This window comes from Dipodomys spectabilis, unplaced genomic scaffold, assembly GCF_019054845.1.
Source record: "Dipodomys spectabilis isolate Male_0828 unplaced genomic scaffold, ASM1905484v1 ptg000080l, whole genome shotgun sequence".
Lineage (NCBI taxonomy): Eukaryota > Metazoa > Chordata > Mammalia > Rodentia > Heteromyidae > Dipodomys > Dipodomys spectabilis.
Genome location: NW_024870757.1, coordinates 3475339 through 3493447, shown reverse-complemented (window position 1 = coordinate 3493447; position 18109 = coordinate 3475339). Strand labels below are relative to the sequence as shown.

At 50.8% G+C, this 18109-nt stretch overlaps 1 protein-coding gene across 2 annotated transcripts; it reads left to right on the top strand.

The window, feature by feature from the left end:
* Window positions 1-736: 736 nt before the first annotated feature.
* On the top strand, window positions 737-10866 carry Znf471 (zinc finger protein 471). 2 transcript variants are annotated; one of them, XM_042683133.1, is made up of 4 exons: window positions 737-770; window positions 5224-5350; window positions 7047-7139; window positions 9235-10866. In XM_042683133.1, the coding sequence occupies exons 1-4, from the start codon at window positions 738-740 to the stop codon at window positions 10836-10838; spliced, it is 1857 nt and encodes a 618-aa protein (XP_042539067.1). In that variant the 5' UTR covers window position 737; the 3' UTR covers window positions 10839-10866. The 2 variants fall into 2 exon arrangements, with proteins under 2 accessions (XP_042539067.1, XP_042539066.1); XM_042683132.1 differs by lacking the exons at window positions 737-770; window positions 7047-7139 and having other exon boundaries at window positions 5266-5350; window positions 9197-10866.
* The last annotated feature ends 7243 nt before the right edge of the window (window positions 10867-18109 follow it).

Sequence of the window (18109 nt, the reverse complement as noted above, 5' to 3'; positions counted from 1 at the left end):
ACTGGGGTCCCCCGTGTCTGCTAGGCTGCCCGTGGTTGACAGCCTCGGACGCGAGCGAGGCTGGTGAGCCTTCCCAGCGGTGGTGCGGGCGCGCGCTTCCCCGAGGGCCCGGGCGGGGTCAGGGCCGAGGTGGGGCCGGGACTGGGGGCTGCGGAGCGGTGCGGGAGGAGGTGTGAACGGAGGGGCCGAGGCTGAGGGAGCGGGTGACGGACGCGGGGCGGGCGCTCGAGACCCCTTGGTCTCCGGCTGCTGAGATGCGGTGTCCAGGCCGGCGCGGCTCCCCGCCGGTCCCAGGCTGCGGCCTGGCTCCCGCCGGCCTTCACCTCCTAGCGCTCTGTGGAACCGAGGCCGACCCGGGGCTCCTGCAAGTGGGCCGAGGCGGACGTGGCGTGTCCGTGTGCGGCGGTGTCCCGCGTGTGACTGGCCCCTGTTCCCTGGTCACCTCGGCCGTGAGACCCCCGCACCGCCGGTGCGCAGCCCCGGGGGGGGGGGAGCCCGGGGATCGCAGCACTGCGGTCCCTGCTTTGGGTTTTAATGAGCGTGCATTAATAGCTTTTGAATCAGCACGTGCGGATGGAACCGAGAGGCGTGCACCCTGAACATCCCGCTCCCTCCGTGAGGTCCCCGCAGCTCCCCGCAGTGACACACACTGCCGGGCGCTGCCCAGCCCGCGTCCTCAGCCCGCCGTCCTCCTACCTCAGCCCAGCTCTCAAGAGAAACCTGGAGGCGAGGCCAACATGACTGGTGAGCTGGTGAAGGCCACGGCCCAGGTCAGTGCGCCTCTACTTTCTCCTCCACGCAAGTCAGTCCTGTTGATCAGGATTTAATTTGTGTTCTGATTAGCATCTTCTTCCACCCTCGGTTCCACCATGTCTAGAGGACACTGCCCCTAACTTAACTGTCTGGCGGTCACAGCTGAGTAGGGCGAATCCCTTCTTACATCATTCTCTTTTGGTGGTACTGGAGATTGAATTCAAGGCCTCACACTTGCTAGACAGGGGCACTAGCATTTAAACCACGTCTGCAGCCCCTTTTGCCTTAGTTATTTGAGGACAGGATCTTGCTGCTTCTCAGCCTAGGCAGGCCTGGTACTCAGTCCTCTCATTTACTCACTACAAAGCTGGAAGAGCACTGAGGGTCTTGTGCTTTTATAGTTTTTACAAAATCTCTTTGAGGGAAAGTTCTCCTACTGGTGTTGTTCCTCCCTGATCCTGGATGCTTGAAATCATTGGATTCCCCGTGATTTGGGGCTTGTGTTAGAGGACTTAGAGGCAATATAAGCTAAATTAGACATATTGATGGGGCTTGTGATGTATTGGAGGGGTCCTGGGTGTAAGCCAACAGTCACTTGTAAGTTGAAGGTTAGACATATTTAGAAGGTGATGAGTTTCTGAGAGCAGTTGTAGCTGGGGATGGAGCAGAAGGGGGGCATGGGACGTTTTAGGGGAGCCTGTGTGGGAGGGTAGAGTATTCGGGGGATTTGGGTTTTGAGAAGTTTGTTAAGGGTTTTATCTTGGACCCCACCTCCATCAGATACTCCCAGCAGTGGGAGATAGGTCCAACAGACCAATTCTCTCCTCTGACCATGGCAGATACACCCCGTAGGGTTTCCTTTGCTTTGACTCTTCAGTACTTCTTACCTGAATGCTGAAAAACAGCAGGAGTACATGTACCCATGTAACAGGCCCTTTGCTAAGAGGACTAGGCAGAGAAGGTCTGATTTCCAGAAACTTTTGGTTATACATTTGCTATCTGGATCTCTAGACACAGGGAAGGTTCCCACCGAGAACCTTCCAGGGGAAGGGAACCCATAGAAAAGTGTGACACTGAGATATATGATCTACATCACTGTTTAGAGGAGTGTCAAGGAGTGAGATGGAAGGAGAAAAATAATTGGTCTAGGTCCAGAGTCCACGGATATTCTAGGAACAATATGAAAAAGAAGAAAAAAATGCAGAAACAGAAGTATTCTAAACTTAGGTGACTTGCTGACAGAGAGTCCACTCTGGCAGAGCTGCTGTTCCCAAGCTGATACTCAGCAGGAGGCCGGTAAAGGAAATGAGGAGACCAGCAATTATAGAGTGCATGCGACTTTTAGGAGAATAATATGAAGAAGAGACAGAAGAAGAAGAATGGTATTTGGTTTGCAGTGTGGTTGGTGAGATTCCCAAGGGGCCACAAGTCCTGGAGGAGCTTAGTGTTTGAGAAAGGGAAAGGTTAAGGATAGGTGTGGGTGGTCACTAGAGATCTTCTAATAGAGTGATTGAGCAGGTGTGAAGAGTGCGGAAGGAGAGCATCTAGGTGCCTGACTGTTCTTGGTCTACTATGGGAGAAGAGTCTGGAAATCTTCAGGAATATAGATCCTGTGGGAGCAGAGCAGAGTTTTTCTGAATTTGAGAGCTCAAGTCTGGATGTGGGCCCAGGCGGGACATCCTTTGAGCTTTGCTGCAGTGGGAGTGCTTAAAATGACCCTGAAGGGGCCTGGTCATTTAGGTTGGAGAGGAGAGAAGGTGTCTGCTGAATGACGACAAATCTACGTGGTCCCCCATCTATATGGGGGACGTATGGAATCCAGAGGGCAGAGGCTTAGGGAGGAAAGAGTTGGGTAGTCCCAAAGTGAGTTGAGGAAGTGCAATGAAGGGGAGCCAGAGGTGGGTGGGTAGGTTAGAGGAGGGGACTGATGGTAACCCTGGTAGAGGGAGAGTTTGCCCATGGAGAAGGTCAAAGGGGAGGAGTTGGGTCCAATCCTGGTGGACTTGGATGGCTAGTTTGGTAAGAGTAGACTTTAGGGACCATTTGACTCATGCAACCTTTCCAGAGGGTGGGACCACTGGGCCACTCCCTGAGTTATGGGGTAAGTGAATTCGAGCCCATTGTCCGCTTGCAGAGAGGTTGGGAGGCCAACCTCAGGGTTTCCTTCATTAGGACAGAAGCCATGGTGGAGGCTGTGTGGTGGGTGGTGGGGAATGTCTCCACCCATTCTGAAAAGGTGTCCACCCGGACCAATATATATTTAAACACTTTCCAGGGTTGGGAGCATGAATAAAGTCAGGCTGTCAATCTGCAATAGGGCAGGAGCCCCTGGCCTGGGGAATGGGGAAAGGAGGCTTTAGAATGGAATGGTGGTGAGATTTTTGACAGAGTAAAATTTAGTTAATTCTTCCAATACATTATTATCTGTGGGGCTCAGATGGACCTGGGTCTTTAGGAAGGAAGTTCTAGAGTGCAGGTTAGGATGAACAGGCCATGTAAATGTATGAGGACAGGACAAGGAGGAAGATTGCTGTGGCCAGTCATGTTCTTCCTCTTCTCCTCCTGCTCCTCCTCCTGCTCCTCTTCCTCCTCCTGCTCCTCCTCTTCCTCCTCCTCCTCCAGGGTATAGGAGGGCTGAAGGGGAGGGAGAATTGGAGTAGAAAGATATACTGGGGACGGAGAGGCCCTGGGCTGCCTCCTTAGCCAGTTTACCAGCCTGATTAGGGGCTTGGGTGATGTTGAGGCCATCCTGCGGGTGCCCCTTGCAGTGGATTATAGCCACCTTAGATGGGAGCAGTGTTGTCTGAGAGCTTTTTAGTGAGACCCCATTGACAGTGGAGTATCCTGTCAAGCCAGAAAGCTCCTTTCCCTCCAGATTAGAGCACTGGAGTGAATTATATTGTGGGCATATTTTGAATCAGTATTTATATTAACTTCTCTTTCCCATGCTAGAGTAAGGCACTTGTTAAAGCAATCAGTTCAACCTATTTAGATGAAGTTTTTGTTGTTGTTTTGTGGGGGGTGGTGGTGGCAGAGAAACTGCTTCAATGACCTTGCAGGAAAGCAGAGCTGCTCATGATATTCTTTGATGATGACATAACCAGTCAGGAGAGGAGGTTGTTTTTCTTGTGAGCTTCCATCTATAAACCAGGCAGGAGCTTCAGAAAGATACACATCCAGGATATGCCTGAATGGATTGAGGGTCAAATCCACAGCCTCAGCGCAGATATGTGAAGTTTATCCTGTGACTGGTTGGCAGGGCGAAGCGGGGCAGGGTTGAGGGTCTTGCACTGATGGAAAGAAACTTAAGGGGCTGAAAGGGTGGCATGAAGCAGTTGCAGTCGGGATGGGGGTAGAGATAGGAAGGCTTTATGACTGAGTGGGTCCTTAATAGAATGGGAAGACATAATGTTAAGGGGACTGTGAATAAGGACAGATGCTGTAGCCAGGATGAATGAAAATGGAGTCTAGCTGCCTGAAAAGATAAGCTATCGGGTGTAAAGTATCTCCAGCCTTTTGACATAGCAATCTAGGACTTGCTGGATTTATGTTGCCCCAACTAGAAAAATCCAGTGTGAGATGTGGAAGAGAGGATTAGGAAACATGAAGCAGAGGTTGGGCAGACACAGTGTTTCATGGTCAGCATGAGGGCAGAGAGGTTTACCCCCGAGACTGCTCGGGCTAGACCCCACTCGTCCAATCAGTGCCCCTGGCCTGTGAGGGGCAAGTGATGATGGAGAACACCATGTTTCTGTTTTTGAGAAATCTGATCTCCAGAGATAGGATGCAAGCAAACAAACACAACAGTATTAGAAAAAGAAAGCCTTATTCTATTACTGAACACCTTTTCTGATTGTACGGCATCTAATCCTCAGTTCTCCCATATGTCCCATGTTACCTGGTAAGTTGCTATGAATGAATGTTTTTCTTCAAAAGAAATTACATGTTTTCCAAAAGCTACCAATGAGACTTGGCTTCATCAATTAAAAACATGTATGTACACATATATTCATTATAAATTAAATAGTTGAATGCATGTGTATAAGTGTATACATATGTTTTAGTATGAATTAAATGAGTTCATATACATGAATACACACATATAATAAGTGTAAACACTGGGGAAAGTCCATAGAAAACCATGAGAAACAGGAGCAAAAGCAATCTTTTTTTTTCTGTCAGAACTGCTCCCCAAATCTATTCCTTAGTAGTGGCTGAATTATGTCAAATATTTGACCACCTTTTGCTTTCAAAGATGAACTTGCCTTATTTAAGTTTAAAGATGTGCAATGGCGGTCCAGCCCTCATTATTTCTCAACTAACTAGAAGGTAAAGCTAGAATTCAGGATACCAGGAGTTCACAGTGACGTTTGAAAAATCTCGCCATATGTGTATAGGAAAGCGTCATGACTTGGAGCTCTGCATGAACATGAGCATTGGGTGGTCAGAAATGCATTTGTGTCATTTCAGGCCATGGTGACATTCAAAGATGTGGCAGTAGACTTCTCCCTGGATGAGTGGGGATGGCTGAGTCCTGCTCAGAGGAATCTGTACAGAACTGTGGTGTTGGAGAACTACCAGAACCTGCTATCAGTGGGTGAGGCTCCTTCTCTCCTATAAAACCCAGAGTCTACCCTTAAGTACCTGTGCTTTTTTATTTTATTTTCTTTTTTTTTTGGGTGGGGTCCGGTCATGGGGCCTGAACTCTGGGCCTGGGCGCTGTCCCTCAGCTCTTCAGCTCAAGGCCAGCGCTCTACCACTTGAGCCACAGCGCCACTTCCGGCTTTTTTTCTTTTTTGCTTATGTGGTGCTGAGGAATCAAACCCAGGGCCTCAGGCATGCAAGGCAAGCGCTCTACCACTGAGCCACCTTCCCAGCCCCAAGGACCTGTGCTTTTTTATTATTGGTACTATGTTTGTTGTGTGCAGGTCAGCATGGAATTTGGGAAACAATAATCAGGTCTGATGAAAGTTTTGGTGAAGGCTGGGAAGGTGGCTCAGTGGTAGAGTGCTTGCCTAGCATGCATGAAGCCCTGGGTTCGAGTCTTCAGGACCACATACACAGAAAAAGCTGGAAGTGGTGCTATGGCTTAAGGGGTAGAGCACTGGCCTTGAGCAAAAGAAGCTCAGGGATAGTGCCCAGGCCCTGAGTTCAAGCCTCAGGACTGGTAAGGAAAAAAAGTTTTGGTGAATTTGGTAAATCAGATACTCTATGTATGAGTACACCTATGAGCAGTCAGGGACTCATAACACCATACAGCTGTACCCAGGCTCCTCTGCTCCAGTTTTGTCTCTGCCCTACAGGATAATTACCCTCACCGCTATGTGGTAATGAGGTTCACCAAGAATATAGCTTGATAGTTATAAGTGCATAATATCACTTTATCTGTATTTTTATTAATCTGTGATAAATCGGGGAAACACAAACTATGAAAAGAACATCAGATACTCACCCTTAGGCAAACTCCTGCAGCCCATTCCAAGCCCCATGACCACCTCCAGCTGGCTTTCTGTTCTCCAGAGCCTATCCCCCAACCTGTTGCGCTTCTTGGAATGAAATCTATGTCTTTAGCCAAATTTGCAAAGTTTGGGACATTTTATTGAAATGTTTGTGGGTTTTTAAAAATATCTTCTTTTGGAAGTTCAGTTACACCCAAATGGGAGCCTTTGATGTTGTACATAGAAGATCTCCTAACATTTGGAACAGTCAAAAGATTAAATAATTTCCACTGATGGGGCTGGGAAGGTGACTCAGTGGTAGAGCGCTTGCCTTGCATGCATGAGGCCCTGGGTTTGATTCCTTAGCTCCACATAAGCAAAAAGAAAAAAGCCGGAAGTGGTGCTGTGGCGCAAGTGGTAGAGCGCTAGCCTTAAGCTGAAAAGCTGAGGGACAGCACCCAGGCTCAGAGTTCAGGTCCCATGACCGGACCAAAAAAAACAAAAAACAAACCAAGATAAATAATTTCCACTTATTATCTTTGACGTGACTTCTGTGTATGATTGCATTTTTTTCCCTCCTATGTTTAGAAGTTTTGACTTTCCTCACGGACATTGTAAATAAAACAGGACTGGGCTAAATTTCTGCCCTCCTACACCCCTAAGAAAATACTTGACCATGTCTAGAGCTGATGTTGGCACTCTTACTGGAACATGTTGGAGTTTCACGTAGTTCATCCTTCCAATGCATTTTATACTTTCTCTTTCATTCCATGATGTAGTTGTATCAAAATTAGGGAAATTGTAGCCCTGAAATGACCCAAATCATAGCCTACATTAATGTCTTTTCATACACAGGAGTTTGCATTTCTAAGCCTTATGTAATCTCCTTATTGGAGCAAGGGAAGGAACCCTGGGAGATGAGCACAATGACAAGGAGCCTACTGCCAGGTGAGTCTTGGAGAACCAGGCAGGGAAGTCCTTTCTAGAGAGCTATCCTGCTTTCTTCAGAAGCTTCTTTTTAATACCTGGATTGAACTCAGGGCCTCACACTTGCTAGGTAAGCACTCTGCCCTTTTTAGCTACAACCCTCATTTTACTTTTTTTTTTGTTGGCTGTGGGGCTTGAATTCTGGGCTTCAGCGCTGTTCCTGCACTCTTCAGCTCAAGGCGAGCACTCTACCGCTTGACCCACAGTGGTTTATTGGAGATAAGAGTCTCATGAACTTTCCTGCCTGGGTTGGCTTTGAACCTCTATCCTCAGATCTCAGCCTCCTGAGTAGCTAGGATTACAGGCGTGAGCTACCGGCGCCCAGCTTCATTTTGCTTTTGAGAGAGGGTTTCCTAACTTTGCCTAGTTCACTTTGAATTTATTTGTTTTTTGATTTTTTTTGGATCCGGGCGTAGGGCCTGAACTCTGGGCCTGGGCACTGAGCCACCTTCCCAGCCCCGATTTATTTATTTATTTATTTTTTGGTTAGTTGTGGGGCCTGAACTCTGGGCTTGCGAGCTGTCCCTTAGCTCTTCAGCTCAAGGCTAGCACTCTACTACTTGAGCCACAGTGCCACTTCCAGCCTTTTCTGCTTAGGTGGTGCTGAGGAATTGAACCCAGGGCCTCATGCATGCAAGGCAAACACTCCACCACTGAGCCACCTTCCCAGCCCCCACTTTGAACTTATGATCCTCCTTCCCCGGCTGGAATGACAGGCATGGGCCACCTCACCCGGCTCCAGCAGCTTCTCAAGCCTTACAGGCCAGAGAAAAAGCTAGTTTTTGTACTTGGCGTGTGCCCCCAAATATTTTCTTTTCTACTCTATGGTCTTCTTTCTAATAAGTTCTTTTTCAAAGAGTAAAACAATGAAACCCCTCTAAGAAGTGACACTTTTCCTAGGTTGTTAGATATAGAACATGAGTGGGAAAGTTTCTTAGTATGCAACCCCAAATTCAGAGCTCTGTGGGACCTGAAGATTTTTGATTCACTGAAACACAAATATGTAAAGGATGGATCATAGTGGTCAGATGCCAGTGACTCATGACTGTAATCTTAGCTACTCAGATGAGATCTGGAAGATTATGTTTTGTTTTTTTTTTGTCAGTTGTGGGGCTTGAACTCTGGGCCTGGGCGCTGTCCCTTAGCTCTTTGGCTCAAGGCAAGCACTCTACCACTTGGGCCACAGCGCCACTTCAGGTTTTCTGAGTGGTTTATTGGAAATAAGAGTCTCATGAACTTCTCCTGCCCAGGCTAGCTTTGAACTGTGATCCTCAGATCTCAGCCTCCTGAGTAGCTAGGATTACAGGCCTGAGTCACCGGTGCAAGCCAGGTGCCCAGCTTCTTTAGAGAATTTTTGAGCAGAAGTACTGGTATTAAAAAAATTTGGCCTGCGGGGCTGGGAAAGTGGCTCAGTGGTAGAGCACTTGCCTTGCATGCATGAGGCCCTGGGTTCGATTCCTCAGCACCACATAAGCAAAAAGAAAAAAGCTGGAAGTAGCGCTGTGGCTCAGGTGGTAGAGCACTAGCCTTGAGCTGAAGAGCTGAGGGACAGCGCCCCGGCCCAGAGTTTAGGCCCCACGACCAGACCCAAAAATAAATAAATAAAATAAAAAAATTTGGCTTGCATATGTAAATTGATTCCAAATGAGAGAGGTCAAGGATAAGGTCAAGGCACATCTGATGATCACTGCTGACCTCTTCTCTAGGACATTACAGCCATCCTCAGTTTACCCAGTCATTTTTACATACTCCTTTGTGTGTTTGTGGTCAGTATTTCTTAACCGTGATTAAAAAACAAACAAACAAACCTAGTATAAATAACTTCGGGGAAGGAAGATTTACTTTGGGGCTTTCAGACCTGCCCAGAGGTATTCCCAATCAAGTTGACAATTCAGATGAACCAACACCATGTTCTCATTCTTTGGGGCTTCCTTGTATATTTTCCACTTGAGATGCTTGTACAGGATGGGACACACTGGTTTTTAATTACCTTTCTTAATTGTTTCCTTTGTGAACAGCCCATGATAAAGACTCCTTGTTCTTGGGCATCTTTCAGATGGAGAACCTATGTATGAGGGACAGGAGTTACCTCTGGAGCAGTTCATGTGTAATGACATGTCAGTGGACAGAGTTGCCAGCTTTGGACTTGAGTTTTCCACTCTTGAAAAAGATTGGAAATGTAAAGGCATTTTTGAGAAGCAGAGGGTAGTGCAAGAGACATCGAGCAGGTCAGAAACTTGTGAAGATACCCTCACTAAGGAAACAGGCCACAAATGTACCAAACCTGGGAAATTAGTGGAAGAGAATATTTATAACTACAAGTCTGATAAGAAAAGTTTCTCCACACATTCCAAGGCATGGAAATACAAGAAAATCTATACAGGAAAGAAACTTTTTAAATGTAATGAGTGTGATAAAACCTTCACCCATAGCTCATCGGTTACCGTTCACCAGAGAATTCACACGGGAGAGAAACCATATGAATGTAAGGAATGTGGGAAAGCTTTCAAGCAGAGTCACCACCTGGCTCAGCACCACCGAACTCACACCCGGGAGAAACTCTTCGAGTGTAAGCAGTGCAGGAAAGCTTTCAGCCAGAATGCATACCTTATTGTACACCAGAGAATTCACACTGGGGAGAAACCTTACAAATGTAAGGACTGTAGGAAAACCTTCAGGCAGCCTTCACACCTGGCTCAGCATCAGAGAATTCACACCGGAGAGAAGCCCTATAAGTGTAAGGAATGTGGGAAAGCCTTCAGGGACAGCTCGACGTTTGTTCAACACCAGAAGTGTCACAGTGACCAACGACCCTATGAGTGTAGTGAGTGTGGGAAAGCCTTCCGGTATAACATGTCCCTAACTCGGCACTTTAGACGTGATCATACTGGAGAGAGGCCTTTTGACTGCCTCGATTGTGGAAAAGCCTTCAGTGTTCATATAGGACTCACTCTGCACAGGAGAGTTCATACTGGAGAGAAACCCTACAAATGTCACGTGTGTGGAAAAACATTCCGCAGTGGTTCATCCCTGACTGTCCACCAGAGAATCCACACAGGAGAGAAACCGTATGAATGTGGTGTTTGTGGGAAAGCTTTTAGTCATCGTTTGTCACTCACTGGGCATCAAAGAATACATTCTGGGGAGAAACCCTATGAGTGTAAGGAATGTGGGAAAGCATTCAGGCAGAGTGTACACTTAGCTGTTCATTTGAGAATCCATACTGGTGAGAAACCCTATGAATGCAAGCAGTGTGGCAGAGCCTTCAGAGAAAATTCGCAGCTGAACACTCATCAGAGAACGCACACGGGAGAGAAGCCTTTTGAATGTAAGCAGTGTGGTAAAACTTTCAAAAGAAGGCCGTATCTGGTCAGACATCAGAAAGTTCATACGGGAGAGAAGCCCTATGAATGTCATGAATGTGGTAAAGCCTTCAGCCATGCTGCCTACCTTATACGACACAAGAGAGTTCATACTGGAGAGAGACCTTACAAGTGCATGGAGTGTGGGAAGGCCTTTGGTGACGGGTCAAGCCGGACTCAGCATCAGAGGCTTCACACTGGCCAGAAGCCCTATGTGTGTGCTACATGTGGGAAGGCTTTCAGAACCAAGTCATCCCTTAACTGTCACCAGCGATGTCACTCAGGAGAGAAGCCTTAAGCATACACACATGACAGGGCCTTCACACCTTGCCAACCCCTTACTCCTCATCAGAGAACTCAGCCTGAAGATAAACACAAATATAAGGAATGTGGGAGAAATTTCAAATTAAAATGGGATACCTTAGTCCTCACGGAAAGAGTCCTGCTGGAGAGTTCTTAGGAATGTGTGAGGAACATGGAAGCCGCAGACGTGTACAGTTCTGATCAGTGAGTTTGTTTTGCATCTCCTGGTATCGTCTTAGGCATTGCTACTTTCTGTGGTGCCAGGTTCTGTGGTTATGTCTGCCAAGTATTTTTGGAATTCAGCCACAGCTTCAGTTCCCATGGGCCTCATTCAAAACAGTTGTTTCTCCTGGAAATTTCCCAATCCTCTGAACTCTTTGTCTCTTCAAATTCATTCTTCATGTCACAGCCACAGGGGCCTTTAGCAGGGGTCCCTGGCGTCTCACACATATAATCCTGAAGAGTGTTTAGTAGATTACTCTGCAGATTCTGAAAAGAATACTGAGAATCCTTATACTCAACCAAAATGTCTTTCGGCTTATGAATCTCAGGTGATTTTCTTTCTTTCGTTGGTCATGGGGCTTGAACTCTGGGCCTGGGCGCTGTCCCTGTGCTCTTCAGCTCAAGGCGAGTGCTCTACCACTTGAGCCCCAGCGCCACTTGTGGTTTTCTAGTGGTTTATTGAAGATAAGAGTCTCACGGACTTTCCTGGCTGTCCACCTCATCCTGGGGCGTGAGGGAGGCACCAGGTCAAGTGTGCCCAGCCTGGGCCCTCAGCTCTGAGCCTGGGCCTGGTCCCTGAGAGGGTCTGCTCTAGGCTGGCGCTCTGCCACCTGAGCCATGGCTCCACTTCTGGCTTTTGGTGATTAATTAGAGATCAGGGTCTCCCAGATTTTCCTGCTGCTGGGGATACCTCTGAATCGCAAGCTCTGGGGGGCAGAGGAGACCGTGTCCCCAACCCAAGCTACCTGCAACCCCTTGCCCTGGGTCCCGGTGAGAACCTCAGCACAAGTTGCGAAGTCTGTGGTGGCTCTACCCACCCACCTACCTCCTACCAACCCTACCTACCTACCCTCCTACCCACCCACCCATCTACTTACATACACACCCACCCACCCACTGTGTCTGGGTGCTTTTTTTTTTTGGCGGGGGGGGGGGGGGGTGGGGGGGGGGTGGGGGGGGGGGTCATGGGGCCTAAACATTGGGCCTGGGCTAGTGCTCTATCACTTGAGCCACAGCGCCACTTCCGGCTTTTTTCTTTTTGCTTATGTGGTGCTGAGGAATCGAACCCAGGGCCTCAGGCATGCAAGGCAAGCGCTCTACCACTGAGCCACCTTCCCAGCCCTCTGCGTGCTGTTGAGCCGGCGATGACTCCCCGAAGCCACGATTGCCTTTCGGCGTCGCCGCCTTTCGTCTTGGGACTACGTTTCCCAGCGGCCATTGTGTCGAAGCCACGCCCACCGCGGGCACCGCTTAGTGGTGTGAATGACAACGACCAGCAGGGTGGTGCTGGTCTGGAGGCCCGGCGTCGGCGGGAGGGGGGGGGGAGGGGGGGGCGGGGATGCCGGGGTGACCCCGAGGCCCCGGCGCCCCTGCGCTCCCACGGTGACACGCAGGGGGGGGGCGAACGCGGGGTTCCCCGGGGCGGAGCGTCCCGGGCGCCCTGACAGGCCGTGCCTGTCCTGCCCCCGGGAGACCGAGGCCGCGGGGAAGGAGCCGGGCCGCGGAGATGAAGGCTGCTGCCTTCGAGTGCACGGAGAGGGGAGGGGCCTCCGCGGGGTGCAGGGTGCGGGTCTCCTCATTCCACGCGGTCACCGCTCAAAACTGCGCGTCTCTCTGATTCTCCTGCTGAACTGTCCGCAGGAACAGGCCAAGGGCAGCGGGGCACATCCCCTCCGCTCCAGCGGGGCGCGGTGGTTCGGAGCTCTGCTGGGTCTCATCCCCGGAGCGGAGGGAGGGGCGGCGGGTCGCGCAGCGCCTGGGAGGTCTTTGAGGGGGAAGGAGGGAGGTTTTTTGGGGGGAAGATCTGCAGGAAGTCTGGGGGGAGGTCTGCGGGTGGGTGGGAGGAGGCCTGCGGGGGGTGGGAGGAGGTCTGCGGGGGGAATATGGGGGAAGGGGGAGGTCTGCGGGGGGGGGGGGGTGTGGGGAGGTCTGCAGGGGGTATGGAGGAAGGGGGAGGTCTGTGCGGGGCGGTCTGCAGGGGGTGGGGTGATGGTGGTGAAGTCTCTCCTGTACCCAACAGAAGGAAACAAAGCTCCCTTTGAAAATAGTGGTTTGTAGAAGTGTAACTCCATAACCAGTTCAGGAGAGGAGGAAAGGAGAGGATATGGCCCGCTGTGTTGAAGCTTGGCCACGGTGGTCAGCATGTGCTGGTCATGAATTAAGTCCTGCCGGGGATCCAGCATGGAGTTCTCACAGGCATGTCACGTGGTGCACCCACACAGTCAGCACGCCTCTTGGTATTGAGAATGGAACACTTCATCTTTCTTGTTTTCTTTGCTTACTTAGTTTTGGCAGTCCTGGCGGTTGAACTTGGGCCCTCATACTTGAAGCACATTGCCACTTAGCCATGCAATCCGTAGCAACAAAGGGGGAGGGGGAGAGGGAGAGAGAAATGAGAATGCCAGAGAAGTGAGGGGCGTTTGCCAGCTGCGATTTTGTGCAACGCTGAGCTTGGGCGTCCCTCAGAAGGCGGCTGGTGCTCAGATGCATTGAGTCACAGACGGGGCTAGAGACAGTGTCCTCGGGTGTGGAAGGACGGCTTGGGTCCTCACACTCTCTCTCGTGCGTATCAGGAACAGCACGACTGTCCGAACCGCCCTCGGGGCAGTCCTGTGGACTGCCATGCCCAGGCACAGGAGCAGAGAAGATGGAGCAAGGGAGGGGGGGTGGGATCGCTGTCCACCATGTCCTTCTTGTCCTGGTGTGGAAATGGAGCCACACATGCGTATTGCCTTAGTGGCTGGACCTAGCTGGTCTGGAATCTTCCTATGTGCACAGTAGACAGTGCGTTTAAACACGCGACAGCCTTTGGAGTGGTCAGTGCAGGGGCAAGGCTTTCCACTTGCTTGGCTCTTACCATGATAGAGCCAGCCATGTGTGTGCTTGGTTTCTCTCAGCATGGCAGTCTGTGCGGGACAGCCAGGAGTGGTTTCCCCAGCAGGACTCACTTGTGGAGCAGGCGGTGACCAGAGCTGTTGGTCCCACATGTGGCTGCTTGGCTGGCAGCAGAAGCTGGGGCTCCATGTGTGCAGGTGGAGGGGAGCTGAGGGGCTGGGCCATGCAGGCCATGCAGGAAAGAGCAAGCAGACGCTGGGCACCCAGAGGAGCCGGGGCTGTGGTGCCCTTTGGGCCGGCTGCCGAGACCCCATGGCTGTGAAGCGCACCAGGATCTCCTGGGGGGGCGGGGGGAGGAGGGGGGAGAAAGCTTTTCGGATGTAGTGAGTGTGAGGAGATGTTTGCCCAGAGTTCCTTGCTCATGGTCCACTGGCAGATCCACACTGGGAAGAAGCCACATGAGTGCAGGAAGACCTTCGTCCAGATAGGATGCTTCAACCAGCACCCACGGGTGCATACTGCAGACCAGGCCGGCGGCTGCCGGAGAAGCAGGAAAACCTTCAGGCCAACTGCATGCTCCTCCCGCTGCCACTGAGTTCATGCCTGAGACCCAGCCACAGACCCGCTCTGCCATCTGCCACGTGGCTGGGTGTGTCTGGAGCCCATCCTCTCAACTCTCCTCTAGTCTGGGGATATTGCCATCCCATGACGCTGCAGTCACTTAAAAACTTACCTTTTGGCCTGGGATGTGGCTCAGTGGTGAAGTGCCTGCCAAGCAATGCTAGGCAGGTTTGACTCCCAGAACCACCACCAAAACAACCAACCAAAAATCCCCTAACAAACTCAGCTCTCAGCTGGGCACCCTTGGCTCACGCCTGTCACCCCAGCTACTCAGAAGGCTGAGATCACAAGAATCATCATTTGAAGCCAGACTAGGCAGAAAAGTCCATGAGGCGTTTTTTTTTGTTGTTGTTGTTGTTGGCTGTGGGTCTTGATCTTTGGGCCTGAGCACTGTCCCTCAGCTCTTCAGCTCAAGGTAAGCACTCTACCACTTAAGCCACAGCGCCACTTCTGGTTTTCAGAGTGGTTTATTGGAGATAAGAGTTTCACAGCCTTTCCTGCCTGGGCTGGCTTTGAACTGTGATTCTCAGATCTCAGCCTCCTGAGTAGGATTACAGGTGTGAGCCACTGGCGCCCAGCCCATGAGACTCTTATCTCCAACAAACCACCTGAAACCCAGAGCGCTTACTTTGAGCTGAAGAGCTCAGGGACAGTGCCCAGGCCCCCGAGTTCAAGCCCCATGACCAACAAAAGCAAAACAAAAATCCTCCCCTCTCTGCCCTTTTATTCTGTTCCTCTCGTGTGTTCTAAACATCATGCTCAGATGTTTTAGAAGTGTATTTTATTCACTTACATAAAATGTGTGTTGCAATCATCCTGACTGCTAGTGCAGGTGCATTAGCACGGCCTCATGGAGCTCAGCAGTGTCACCGGCCTGGGGCCCCGGTGCTGCTCTATCCCCTTCTCATGACCATCCCACTCCCTACCCACCCTCTGCTCTCCCTAGATTGTGTACTGAGCTGCCTGGCAGTCCGTGCTAGATTATGCGAGGGGAGAAAACATCTATTTTCAGTCAGCGGATAAAGCAGCTGCTTTTTTTGTTTTTGTTTTTGTTTTTGTCGGTCGTGGGGCTTGAACTCTGGGCTTGGGTGCTGTCCCTGCGCTCTTCAGCTCTTCACTTCCGGTTTTCTAGTAGTTTATTGGAGATAAGAGTCTCATGGAGTTTCCTGCCCAGGCTGGCTTTGAACTGTGATCCTCATATCTCAGCCTCCTGAGTAGCTAGGATTACAGGCATGAGCCACTGGCGCCTGGCCAAGCAGCTGCTTTGAGTGCCCAGGTTTCTTATGGAAGTCATTAGCCACATCATGGCCCGCCCTCCCTCCCCCCCTCCCCCCCTCCCCCCCAGGCCGCTGTCCCGAGTTTCTGCAGTTAACACGTGAAGGAAATCTTGTCCATACCTGGGTTGGGAACCAGACATGGGAGGCTTCTGGTGGAAGTGTGGACAGGAAGGCCTCAGGGAGGGGACATCGGTGTCTCACTGGGGACCCCTCCCCCCATGTCTCCTGACCCATGAGGGGTCACCAGGTCTCATGAGGCCCCATTCCTCACAGCGCCTGGCAGTGTCGAAGCCATGCTGTCCACCTCTTCTGTGGAGGCACACACCCGCCATGGGCTCAGGCCTGCTGGTCTCGGCCTATGCCACACAGCTCTGCTCCGGCGGGGCTGGGTTTCTAGCAGCACTCAGACAACCAGACCATACTCAAGTGGGCTGAGGGAGATTTGAGGGTCTGTTCACACAAGGACCTCTCCCTGCCCAGAATTCACATGTGGACCTCTCCCTGCCCAGAGTTCACACGTGGACCTCCCCACACCCCCCAGTCTGCTTTCTCTGGGGATTTTGTGTGTGTGTGTGTGTGTGTGAGGTGTGGGTCTTAAACTCAGGGCCTGGGCGCTATCTCTGAGCTTTTTCCTTCCAGGCTGTGTTCTACCACTTTGAGCCACATCATCACTTCTGGGTTTCAGGTGGTTAATTGGAGATAAGAATCTCATGAATGGGGCTGGGAAGGTGGCTCAGTGGTAGAGCGCTTGCCTTGCATGCTTGAGGCCCTGGGTTCGATTCCCAAGTACCACATAGGCAAAAAGAAAAAAGCCGGAAGGGGCGCTGTGGCTCAGGTGGTAGAGCGCTAGCCTTGAGCTGAAGAGCTGAGAGACAGCGCCCAGGCCCAGAGTTCAGGCCCACTACCGGACTCCCCCCCCCCCCAAAAAAAATCTCATGAACGGAGCTGGGAAGGTGGCTCAGTGGTAGAGTACTTGCCTTGCATGCTCCAGGCCCTGGGTTCGATTCCTCAGCACCACATAAGAAAAAAGCTGGAAGCTGGGCGCTGGTGGCTCATGCCTGTAATCCTAGCTCCTCAGGAGGCTGAGATCTGAGGATCACGGTTCAAAGCCAGCCCGGGCAGGAGAGACCATGAGACTCCTATCTCCAATAAACCACCAGAAAACCGGAAGTGGCGCTGTAGCTCAAGTGGTAGAGTGCTCGCCTTGAGCTGAAGAGCTGAGGGACAGCGCCCAGACCCAGAGTTCAAGCCCCACGACCGACAAAAAAGAAAAAAGCTGGAAGTGGCACTGTGGCTCAAGTGCTAGTGCGCTAGCCTTGAGGTGAAGAGCTGAGGGACAGCGCCCAGGCCCAGAGTTCAGGCCCCACTACTGGACACACACACACACAAAAAGAATCTCATGAACTTTCATGCCCAGGCTGGCTTTGAACTCTGATCCTCACCTCGCATCCTTCCAAGTAGCTAGGATTACAGATGTGAGTACTGCTATCAGGTTCTCTGTTTTTTGTTTTTGTTTTTGTTTTTTGGCCATTCTTTTAGTTTGGATGTGTGATACTACTGGCTGTTAATATTCTGGTATTCCTAAGTGTTCCTCACCCTTTGGCCTGGTGTACATGAATAAACAACCATTTTAAATAAACCGTTTGTAGGAGGGAAGACAGGTTGGCCACTCTGCAACAGAGCTGGGATATTGTCTGGAGGAAGGGAACTCCTGTGGAGACAGACAGGGCCCTGCCTTCCTCAGCCCCTCCTGGTAGATTCCCAAGTCCTGGAAGTGAGGCTGGGAAAGAGGAGGCTTTCCTCTCAAAGGCAGCTGCCCCCTGGGGCCGTTTGAATCACCACTTTGCCACTTACCAGCTGTGTGAGCTGGGTAATGCCTGAGGGCTGCCTGCTACTGGGATTTGAACTTGAGGCCTTGCATTTGCTGGGTAGGCCCTATTCCACCAAGTCATGCCTCCACCAGTTCCTGAAGCAAGACGCTTCATGCCCAGGTGTACACTCTGGGCCATGGCCTGCTGATTTTAGGCATCCTGCCCTAGTTTGGGTGATGGGTGCATGTAATCAAATTCATCTTTTTTTTTAAGTTAGTATACACTTTATACATACATAGATACATACAAAAGAAAAACAGTAAAATAAGCAAAGCTGTTCTTTCAGTCCGTTCACAAGTGAAAATGTTGGAAACAAATAAAACAACGCTCCTCCAAAGACCGGGATTTTGCGAGCCACATCCTTCCCACCCCTTCCCCCCAATTCCTTCAGTGTATGACACATTAGAGGGAGTGTGGGGGGGTGGTCCCCATCTCCATGT